The sequence below is a fragment of the Dipodomys ordii genome, unplaced genomic scaffold (genome assembly GCF_000151885.1).
Source record: "Dipodomys ordii isolate 6190 unplaced genomic scaffold, Dord_2.0 Scaffold29, whole genome shotgun sequence".
NCBI lineage: Eukaryota > Metazoa > Chordata > Mammalia > Rodentia > Heteromyidae > Dipodomys > Dipodomys ordii.
Window position 1 is genome coordinate 5,580,461 of NW_012267245.1, and position 11,475 is coordinate 5,591,935.

At 47.6% G+C, this 11,475-nt stretch overlaps 1 protein-coding gene across 1 annotated transcript in view; it reads right to left on the minus strand.

Annotated features, from left to right (window-relative positions):
- Nucleotides 1-559: 559 nt before the first annotated feature.
- The window catches only part of Mcc (mutated in colorectal cancers), a 64,586-nt gene continuing 53,670 nt past the window's right edge, over nt 560-11,475 (minus strand). Inside the window, exons 14-17 of the mRNA XM_013016006.1 lie at nt 7,897-7,900; nt 5,940-5,950; nt 3,154-3,162; nt 560-724 (exon numbers count right to left, since the gene is read on the minus strand). Coding sequence (XP_012871460.1) covers nt 560-724; nt 3,154-3,162; nt 5,940-5,950; nt 7,897-7,900 — 189 coding nt within the window. The remainder of the gene's footprint in view (nt 725-3,153; nt 3,163-5,939; nt 5,951-7,896; nt 7,901-11,475) is intronic.

Below are 11,475 nucleotides of genomic sequence, written 5' to 3' on the forward strand. Positions count from 1 at the left end.
GCTATTAGGCAGGTGGTACATGTCTGTAATCCCAGCTACTCAGGGAGAGCATATTGGGAAAGATCGAAGTTCAAGACTAGCCCAGGCAAAAAGTTCTTGAGACCTCACCTCAACCAATAAAAGTCACCCACAGTGGCTCATGTCTGCACTCCTAACTGTATGAAAAGTATCAGGAGACCTACAGGCCAGCCCAGCCTGGCTAGCCATGTGAGACCTGAATTGAAAAATCAAAAAAGACTCGAGAGGCAGAGTGTTTGCTTAGCAAGGGTGAGCCCCGAGTTCAAACCCGCTATTGGAAAATTTAAAAATTTAGAAAAGTCTAGTTAAAAGACAAATAGAAGATTAAATATTCAAGAGATGGTTACAAAGCCAGGTGCTGGTGGCTCATGCCTGTAATCTTAGCTACTCAGCAGGCTAAGATCTGAGGATTGTGGTTGGAAGCCAGCCCAGGCAGGAAAGTCCATGAGACTCATCTCCAATAAACCACCAGAAAACTGGTATGCTATGGCTCAAGTGGTACAGCGCTCACCGTGAGCTGAAGAGCTCAGCGACAGCACCCCTAGGCCCAGACAACTTTCTCATCTGACTTGTGCTTCTTAAATCCTGGTGTAGTCGAACCAAATTCCGCCACAGTCAGCAGCTGTTCCCCGAAGGATCTCCCGGTGACCAGTGGGGGAAGCACAGGCAGCCGCAGAAGCCGGGCGGCGGCCACGAAGCGTCCGACCTTCTCAAAGCCAAGGTGCGTGTTCACGCGTGCCACTCACTCCCGAGTGAGGAGTGGCACGGCGGTCGCTGACAGAACTCGTGTGCATGGCTAAGTGAGCTCTCGAGCAAAGCCTCCAGTGTTCAGATGTGATCTGAAGCTGACCTTGATGGGAATCTTATGAGACAAATGGCGTAAACTGACACACGTTACCAAGGGAGAACACGCTAGGAACAGTTTTTGAGTTAGAATTATTCCATCTGCTTACTAATATTTTTGTCTTTTTGTTTTTGTCTTCCAAGTGGTAATCATTTTTTAAAAAAACATACACACTGAATTGCTCAAAGTCAAGAAAGTGGGGAAAAAAACGCACAAGATGAGAGGAAGTATACGCCAGTCGTGTATCTGGTAAAGGATTAATATCCAGAGATAAGTATGTGTACATATGTATAGATATCTACACAAAAGCTATAGTAAGTGACAGTCGTACAAAACAGCCCAACCCTGTTTGAAAGAGAGCAGACAACTTGATTAGAAAACTCTCAGAGGAAGGTATTCAGGGGGTCCATAGGAACAGAAAGATGGCCCACGTTCCCATTTGGGAAATACAAGACAGCATTAGAGTAAAATGCCTCCTACAAATTAGAGTCGCTCTGGTAGTAATAGAACCCGCATGAAGAAAGTGACCAGTGTTGGTAAGAGCAGGAAGAATTGGAGCCCTTTGCATTACCAGTGGGAAAGTGAACAGTCTGGCTAGGGAAAACAGCTGGTGGTCTCTCAGCCAGTTAAATGTGGTTACCAGGTGACTCGGTCTTCCCACGCTTAGGTGTGTAAACAAAAGAATTAAAAGCAGGGCCCTAAACAGATACGCACAGCAGGACAGATCCTGCCAGCTAGAGAGTTGAGCACACAGAACAGAAGTTGAGGCTGGAGGAGGAGGAGGGAGTTGTGTTGTGTTGTGGGTGCGGAGCTTCTGTCTAGGGCGGAGCTCTGTGGGCTCATGCTTATCCTGTGCAAGGTAAAGTATTTGACCCTAGCACCGCCAAAACAGTTTGGAAGGGCCTGGTGATGACAGTTGTTGTTAAAATTGTATTAGGTGCCACTGGAATATATATAAAGTCGGTTCCATGGTGAATTTTGTGTGTGTTACACGACAGTGTAACAGGAAAACCAGACAGCTGCCGGCGTGAACCTGTGTGGTAGCAGGACGCGGCAGGCTCTGGCACCCATTTTTCCTGTCGTTACTTGGGGTCTGTTACTGTTTTCACCTGTCTTAGTAGCTGCTTGGTTTTTTTCCCGTAGGTAGGCGGAATGTAACTGTGAAATTTTCATTTGTCATTTTCATTTATCATATATATGTACCTATAGTTGGCTGAGTCACCCCATTTTAGTTAGTCCCATTAAATAGTCATCCTTTCAAGGTAAAGGAAAATGAAGTGTTTTAAAAGTTGCTGTTTGGCTGGATGCCAGTGGTCCACCTGAGATTGGAGGGTCCACGAGACTCATCTTGAATTACTATTAAAAAAAACCCCAAAACTAGAAGTAGAACTATGGTTCTAGTAGATTCACCTTTACCTAAGAGATAGCACTCAACAAAAAACAAAAAACACTCAAAAGTTCAAAAGGCCCAACCTGACCATTTAGTGGAAGATTATTCACTTAAGAACCCTTGATTAAGGGCTGGGAAGGTGGCTCAGTGGTAGAGCGCTTGCCTTGCATGCCTGAGGCCTGGGTTCGATTCCTCAGCACCACATAAGCAAAAAGGAAAAAGCCGGAAGTGGGGCTGTGGCTCAAGTGGTAGAGCGCTAGCCTTGAGCTGAAGAGCTGAGGGACAGTGCCCAGGCCCAGAGTTCAGGCCCCACGACCGGACCCAAAAAAAAAGAAAAATACGTGGATGTGGAGTTAGGAGTGTCTGCCGCTGCTCAGCTCTGGGGTTAAGCAGCTGTAAACACAGGCGTAGAGATTCTTGTGTATAACAACATTGTGCCACAGACTCACATTTTACTTCTTTTTACTGGAAAAACAGAATCAGAATTTGAGGGGAAATGGCAGGAAGCAGTATCAAGACTCGCCTAATCAAAAGAAAAGAACAAATGGAATCCACAGTCAACCAGCAAAGCAACAGAATCCCTTGATGGTAAGCGTTCAGCGCTTTTCCCATAGGCGGACGCTGCGGGGTCGCGGTGCGTGGGTGTGACACACTTGGTTCTTACTCTCATTCATGCATCTGCAGGGCTTCTTAGGTCCAGATTGTGTACGGTTGTGTTCATGTACCCAAAAATCCGGCTACTCTGAATTACAGACTGACTTATGACATTGGTTTAGGTATATATCTAAGCAACTCCTTAGGTACTTTTTGTTTGTTTGTTTGTATTAGTTGTGTTTGTATTGGTAGTGTTTGTTTGTATTGATCGTGGAGCTTGAACTCCGGGCTTGGGTGCTGTCCCTGCGCTCTTCAGCTCAAAGCGAGAGCACTATTGCGTGAGCCACAGCGCAACTTCCAATTTTCTGGTGGTTTATTGGAGATAAGAGTCTCACAGCCTTTCCTGCCCGGGCTGCCTTTGAATCGTGATCCTCAGATCTCAGCCTCCTGAGTAGCTAGGATGACAGGCGTGAGCCACCAGCTTAGGTAGTTTTTTGTCTTTTTTTTTTTTTTCTCGTACAGTAATCCATTATGTAAGATTCCTACTAGGGTAACTCTACTCCTCCCCCCCCCCCCTTGGTTCTGAGGCTTGAACTCAGGGCCTTTGCTCTGTCCCTGAGCCTCCCTGTGCTTAAGCTAGCGCTCTACCACTTGAGCCATGGCACCACTTCAGGCTTTTTCTGTGTATGTGGTGCTGAGGAATTGAATCCAGGGCTTCATGCATGCGAGGCAAGCGCTCTACCACTAAGCCACATTCCCAGTCCTGTAACTTTGTAATTGCTGTCTAAGTTAGTAACTTCTCATGCCCTTGCTTGCCTGTACTGTGGGGTTTCTTTTTGTCATTTATTTAAAAAGTGGTGATGTCAAATATTGAGCAAAGTATTTTCACCCAAATTCCCTGAATGTAGCTTATTTACAACTTGGCTATCATGATTCCACCAGTAAACATGTTACAGTTACTTCAGACTTTGCATTTTTATTTACTCGGCTCTGAGAAAGGATTGGCAGGAGCGAGCAGATGATCATAATGAACAGGCTTCAATAAGATGCAGCAAGTGCTTCCTTAATGACCGTACACATCTCCAATTAATCTAGAATGTAGTCATTCAAAATTCCTGTGGGATTTTTTTTTAGATATTTCACAAGTTACTCTCAAAGTTGTGTAGAAAAACTTGAATTTTTTGTCTTAATAAAATGATAGTGAAGTATGAACAGTTTGTAAGAGAAGAAATACAAGTTTCTAAGTATAAACATATAAAAGTATTGAACTCTGCTCCATGAATGTAAACACTGGTGCAGTGATCTTTCCCCATCACAGACAAATATAAACACCAGTAATTCCAAGTTGCATATTATTGAGTATATTAGCAAATCGTAAATACTAGTAAAGTGAACAGCTTGTCTAGAAAAGTGTTGGGCTGAATGAAAGGCCTGGAATTCTCGTTGCAATTATGAAAATACAGAGAAGCTGCACGTCTGTGCAGGGTGCTGTATTAGTAGAGGACCATTAAGTCAGCAGAAGTGAGGTGGACGCGTATTCCCAGCTACTTGGGAAGGCAAAAACGAGACTGTCTTGAAAAATAGTGTGAGTACAAAGCCTGGCATGTGTCTCCACGTCAGTAGAGCCCTTAAGTAGCAAACCAGGAACCCCTGGGGTCAGTCCCCAGTACTGCCCCAAACAACAGCAACACAAGAAAGAAGACAACGCAGATTGGTATTGATTAGAACATGGTTTTGTTTTACAGGTTTCTAGAACTGCCTTGGATGTAACCCAGGGACAGGAACAGGTCTCCTCCCCCCCCCCCCCCAATGAGGCCCCACGGAGGGTCATACAACAGTATCGGTATACTCTAATTAGTTCCCTTCAGAGTTAACTATATAAAAATGCATTTATCCGTGCCTTCCTGAGATAAAAGCTGGAAAGCTGTAGCTGAAATAGTGCTATTTCTGGGTTGAGTTGTAGGATATATATTTTTCTTTGTCTGGTGTCTTCATAGGGTATTTGTAACCAGAATTAAAGTAAGTTTTAGGCTTAAAAAAAAGACTCAGAATGGGGATGGTGATTGGATTGCTGGTTTAATTTTCTTCGAGAGAGGTTTGATTATATGTATTTCCTGATTGTGTGTATGTGTGTGCATGCGTGTGTTTGTGTGTGTGCACACACCAGTACTAGGGCTTGAACTCAAGTTAGGCGCGTCCCTGAGCTCTTCTGCTCAAGACTAGCGCTCTCATACTTGGGGCCACAGTGCCACTTCCAGTTCACGTGGTTAGTTAGAGATGAGAGTCTGATGGACTTTCCTGCCCAGGCTGGCTTTGAACTGCAATCCTCAGATCTCAGCCTCCTGAGTAGCTAGGATGACTGGCGTGAGCCACCAGAGTCTGGTGCTCCTGATTTTTAATAAGTAAAAAATAACTGGTAACTACTCTTGTGTGTGTTTTGTGTTTCTTAATAGAAATGTGAAAAGAAACTGCACCCACGAAAGCTTCAGGACAACTTTGAAACAGGCAAGTCCTTTGCTGTTTTTTAAGAACATGGGGTGGGGTTTGGTTCTCCTGAGGTGAGGTTTCAGCCGGGGGCCTGCGGGCTGCTGCCTGCTGAGCGGGCGTGTGGGGCGTGCGGGTGTGCAGTGTGTGTGGCGTGAGTGCTGCAGGGAGGCCGGGTCAGCGTGCTGGTGCTGTGTGCTGGGCCCAAGCCCTGCGCGAGCCCTCTGACAGTGCTGGGGGTTGGTGGAGAGGAGAGAGACCCGGGTGTTCAGTTGGATGTAGTCTTCTCTCAGTTGTTTTGGGGTTTGGTGTATCATCCACAGAAAGGTTCCTCTGTGGGTTCAGTTTCCCTGTAGGCCACTTCAGGTCGCTGTTGGGTGTGGTGCGGGGTGCGGTTTGGGGACCTGCGGGGGGGAGAGGCATGGTCTATTTTGGTTTAGACTACACTCGGTACACATGGGCTGGAGGGGCTGCACTGTCCCCTTTCAGGGTCCAGTTTCTTCTGCACGTTGCTGCTCAGTTTTCCTGGCGCTTTTCTTGAAGCGTCTTACCCTTCATTTAGCGTCTGCACAGCCATCACATAGCACAGCACAGAGCCCCGAGTTCCACCCCCGCCATCGCTAGCACAGCAAGAGTTCACCACAGCGAAGCTGGGAGAGAAGTCCTTTTAGTAGCATTTTTTGGGGACCACCTCGGTGATAGAAAATGGGCTCGGCTGTTAATTTAACTCTTAACATCTATTCAGAAGTCAGTTAACAGAACCTTAAAAAAAACACAAAACATGTTCAAGAACATTACAGAAGGTTATTAGTTGGGTGTGGAATGGATATACAAAACATGTAGAATAAAGTACCAAAGGATTCTTGTCTTGAGAATCCTGCTTGAGTCAGCTGGGCCCTGGCTGAGGGAAGGGAAGCCACGCTGGTGGATCTCCTCTGGTTTCCTGTGGACAGGGACGGGCGCATCTGTGTCTGCGCGGTTTCTTTCTGTGCAAGGGCCGGGGCAGCGTGGCATTTCCACTGAGCTTTCGGACTGATGTTTGTCATTTTTCTGAGCAGATGCTGCGTCCGACCTCCCCGGTTCCGGTGAGGAGGCGGTGCCGGACCGCGCCGAGGGGCCATCGGTGGCGTGTAACGGCCACTGCCGGCCCTCGTTCTCATCCAGAGCCTTCCTGAGTTTTAAGTTTGACCAAAACGCCATCATGAGGATCTTGGACCTTTGACAGCAGTGGGGGGCGCTGTGAGTCCCGAGATGCTGGAGAGGCCTGCTGCGTCCCCCCAGCCTTCCCTTCCCCGGTGCCGAGTGCGAGCCGGAGGCCGTGCTGCTGGAGAGCTCTGGGCAGGAGAGGAGGCCGAGGGTGCGGCGACCGCCCTGCAGATGCGGTTAGAGCTGCAGCTGCACATTGACCTCTGCAGCACTTGGAGCCAAGGTTTCGGTTGCTTTGTTTTCTTCTGAGGACATTTCCCGTGTGACTGGGCTGTGTTTTGTCTCCGGGTCAGGAGCGTGGTGTTTGGCTTTACCACAAGCAGCCAAGTGGATGGGAATGTGTCGCGCTGCGCTGGAGCGCTGCAGAGCGACTTCAAACGTGCTGTGCTGAGCTGCGCACGGGCCTCCTGGCGCGGTCGCGGGCCTCTGTTTGGGTGCCTTTTGCTCATTTCTCTGCCTCAGCACGCTGGGCCCTTGTCGTGGAGTTTTATGGAAGATGGTAGAGCCGGCATCTACGAAGCGGCACTCCTGTGCAGTGAACTCTGGGCCCTTCGCAAGGACTGCGTCCAGGGCACCGCTGGAGGGCTTGGCAGTCTGCGCAGAGTGCAGCGTGCGGGCCCGCTACGTGGTGATGCGCTTACCATCCGCCTCCCGCCGCCGTAGCATTGTGCAGTGATGCTGCGCGTGTGAACTTTCCTAGTCCATTGGTGTAAATATGTCACTAGTTTTACCGTGCATCTCAGTGTTGATTTTATACTGATGGTAGAGTAGCAGAGCGTGAAGTGAAGCACGGGGGGGGAGGTCCAGCTCTGGGAGGAACGCGGGTAACGGCTAGCAATGTATTTTGCTCCTTCGAGATTCTTAACTCCAGATAACACCCAAAGTTGACAGTCAGCAGAGCTTTAAGGAAGCAATACTGTTTGGGCTGCGTCTGACCTCACTAGAGTTACTGGGGGGGGGGGTTTGCATGTCTTACATCCTGTGGGATTTCATAGTCGTTTTACGAGTGGTATCCACAGAAGGTATGTCTGCTCGTGAACGTGGAAGCCTGAGTTCTGTGTAAGTGGCATGTTTGGTAGGGCTCCGCCATACCCCTGCGGGCTTTCAGAAGAAGGGCTGTTGTAAAGAGTTCATTTGGTATTACTTCTTTGTTTTAGCTTTTTTTTTTTTTCTTTTTGAATTTTAAAGGAGCAATCATATTTATTCATGAGAATGTCACTTGGTGCTGAGCAGGAAAATCACAATGATATTGGTGTGGAATTAGCTTCTCCAGCATCCTGCGTCTTTTAATGTGACTTCGTCTGTGAATCCTGTGAGCTAGCTTTACGATGTGTTACACGATTGCACTGCAAGCCCTTACCCTCCTTCCAGAAACCCGTGTCTCCTCGAGCTCTCTTTACAGTCGGTCCCAGCATTCCAGATTTCTGCTAAATGGTTAAGGGAGCGGAAACTTCATGTACCTGCAGACGAATCCTTTTCACTTGTTTACTGTATCTGGAAACCAATGAATGTTTCCTATGTGTGTGTGTGATGTTTCTCTTTGTAAGTCAGCCTTGCTGGTGCTTGTAGTTAAGCTTTTCACCTCTCCTGACTCACGCACGGCGATGTAGGGTTAGTAACCAGAACCAGGGCTGCTAACGCTGTTGACATTTTGAAGCTCCAACAAATGAGCTCTCGAATGCCAGCAGCATTTGCTGACACGCTGCTTTAACGCCCGTGGGACAGATCCAGGGTGTGCATCGGCCTGTGGTGTGGCAGCACGAGACTTCTCCGGTGATGGTTTGAGTTTGTGGTGGGACTTAACCCCGCAGACAGCGTGAGCCGGCGACGGGCCTGTGTTAAGTGCACCTGTTGTACTTTCTTCTCGGCGTTCCGGTACCTAGGAGCCGCTGCGTGCTTTTTCCTGAGACACGGGGACGTGATGTGAGCTGGTTCCTTCCTGCTTGAGAAAGCGGGATTTTAAGAAGCAAGATGGCACACCGCAGGTTAGGTTGGCTTCCTTGTGCTTTGTTTGCATTCACACACCACGTACGTTCCAGGGTGCAGTGCACTGTGAATCTTTTCTTTATTGTGTGTGCAGGTCCTGGGGCTTGAACTCAGGGCCTGGATGCTGTCCTGGAGCTTTTTTGCTCAAGGCAAGCACTCTACCAATTCTGCTCCCCCCCCTTTTTTTGTGGTGGTTAATTGGAGGTGGACTTTGCTGCCTGTTCTGGCCTCGAGCTGGGATCCTCAGATCTCAGCCTCCTGAGTAAGATAGGAATTACAGGTGTGAGCCACCGCCACCCAGCTCAATCTTTTATTTTTAAAGGAAAATTGTAGGTGCTTTTAAGTGTACCTTTAATGATTTGTACAATGTTTAAGGAATTGTTCCGTACTTAACCATTGTAATCCAAGAGATAAGGGTACAGTTTACACACCTTCTGTGAGTTTTTGTTTAGATGTAGCTGGTTAGTGATTATAGGATTTTAAATAGTGAGTGCATGTCTGAGAGGCAGAGAGCTGTTGTGCTTTTTTGTTGTTGTTGTTTTCTTTTTTTGCCAGTCCTGGGGCTTAAACTCGGGCCTGGGTGCTATCCCTGAGCTTTTTTACTCAAGGCTAGTGCTGTACCCCTTGAGCTAACAGGCTCCAATTCCAGCTTTTTGGTGGTTATCTGGAGAGGAATCTCATGGACTTTCCTGCCTGGACTTGGCCTTGAACCTTGATCCTCTGTTCTCAGTCTCCTGAGTAGCTGGGATTACAGGTGGTGCCTGGCCCACTGGTAGTTTTTCTGCCTGCATGGGTGTAATTGGGTTTAAACGTGTTGGAAAATTAAATTTGATTTTTGTACTAATATATAGTGGCTAACTCTCCCAAGGCTGCCAAGGGAGTTGTGGCCACTGCTTGCTGTTTTGCGCTTTGAATATCATTATTTTTATATTGAATATCAATTAGTAAATGCAGATAATGAAGATATTTAGCAGATTAATTTTATTTTGTAAGATTGGTTTGTACCGTTTCTTTTTGAAGGTGTTAGCAATATGTAATGTCGCAAAGATGAAATCTGAAGTCTGACGGGAGTTGTGTGCATTGAAATCATTTTATTCTCTCTCCTCCCTCCCTTTTATTTCTATCTTCAACATTTAAATAGTATGAAAGCAAAATCCATGAAAAATGAGACTTACCAAGTTGTTTTCCTTGACTTTTTGTCTTTATTCTTGAACCAATTCATCTCTAAGAGATCACATTTCCTTGACCTCTTGTGGAGTCTTCAGATTCTCTTAGGCAGCGTTTCCTTCAGTGTTAATCATAGTTGTATTCATCATCCTTCCTCCTGGTGGTTTTGCTTTATTTTCCAGCCTGTGAGAAGAGACTCTTATGTTTCATTGTAACTTTAAATTCATGTTAAGTAAATGGAGCTATGAGTTTTATTTGGAAGTATCCTTTTATGTGCCTGGGTAAACAATGTTAGCAAAACAAAAGTTCTCTTAAACCTTTTTCCTGGTAGCTTAGTAAAGTCTGTGTGTTGTTCATCCTGTGACTTTCAAGAACATTTGCAGTTTCCCAAGATTCTAGCGTCTTAGAGGAAGATCACTCAGGGTGCGTCTTAGAGGAAGATCACTCAGGGTGCGTGCATTTGTGCTCAGTGATGTTTCGTGTAAGGGAGTTTGCACCCAGCATGAGATAGGGTTCTGTGGTTGGGAAAGGGAAGCGGCTGCCCGGCGCCTGGGCGCGGTGGCGTGGAGTTGAAGGACTGGCTTCTGCTCAGACAGACGGATGTACAGGCAAGCGGGCCCGGCATCATGCCGTAGATGCTCATAATGGACCCCAGTCCTCAGGCCAAACGAAGAGTCGTCTCCTGAGACAGCAGAGTGGGAGCTGTCTATGGTGGTGCCTAAAAGCCCAGCCTAAAGGAATGATCACCTTCCCAGAGGGTGAGGGTGTGTGTGTGTGTGTGTGTGTGTGTGTGTGTGTGTCACTTTCCTCCCAGGAAACTTAGAAGTATTTGTTGCAGGCAGTTACATAGTTGAGTGGGTTTTGTTGGCTTTTGGCTCATCTGTTCTTGGAGCCATTTGTGAAAACTTGTTTATCCTTGGTGTTGGTGTGGCTGGCTAAGAGGCTGCCATTTGTTCTCTCCCCCCCGCCCCCCCATGATCTGTCCCCCTATGAAATAATCTTTGTTTGGCGAGTCTGCCCACTGCTGTGAACAGTTGTGTGATTACACTTTGCTTTGTGGAGAAGATGTCACTTTGGCGTGGCCACAGGTGGACAGCGGGCGCTCGCTCCTGAGCCGCGGTCGCGCTGCGCCCCCGGATGAGAGGGCACTGTGCTCTGCCCATCTTTGAGTCTCGGGCAGTCTTGTTTGGAAGGTGGATTTGTCAGTGCAAGGTAACGTTTCTCCTTCTGATCTCTTGGGTCTAATAGTCTACACAGCGTATCCCTAACCACAAACCACGGTGGTGAAGCATTCAGGACCCAGCCTACAAGGTTGTTTTGTTTTGTTTCTTTGCCAGTCCTGGGCCTTAAACTCAGGGCCTGGGCACTGTCCCTGAGGCTCTCTGTGCTCAAGGCTAGCACTCTAGCGCTTGAGCCACAGCACCACTTCCAGCTTTTTCTGTGTATGTGGTCCTGAGGAATCTAACCCAGGGCTTCATTCCTGCTCGACAAGCACTCTACCACTGAGCCACCTTCCCAGCCCCAATCCTATCATCTCAAGCTTTTTTTTTTTTGGTCCGGTCGTGGGGCCTGAATTCTGGGCCTGGGCGCTGTCCCTCAGCTCTTCAGCTCAAGGCTAGCGCTCTACCACTTGAGCCACAGCGCCACTTCCGGCTTTTTTCTTTTTTCTTTTTTTTGCTTTTGTGGTGCTGAGGAATCGAACCCAGGGCCTCAGGCATGCAAGGCAAGCGCTCTGCCACTGAGCCACCTTCCCAGCCCTATCATCTCAAGCTTTTTTTTTTTTTTT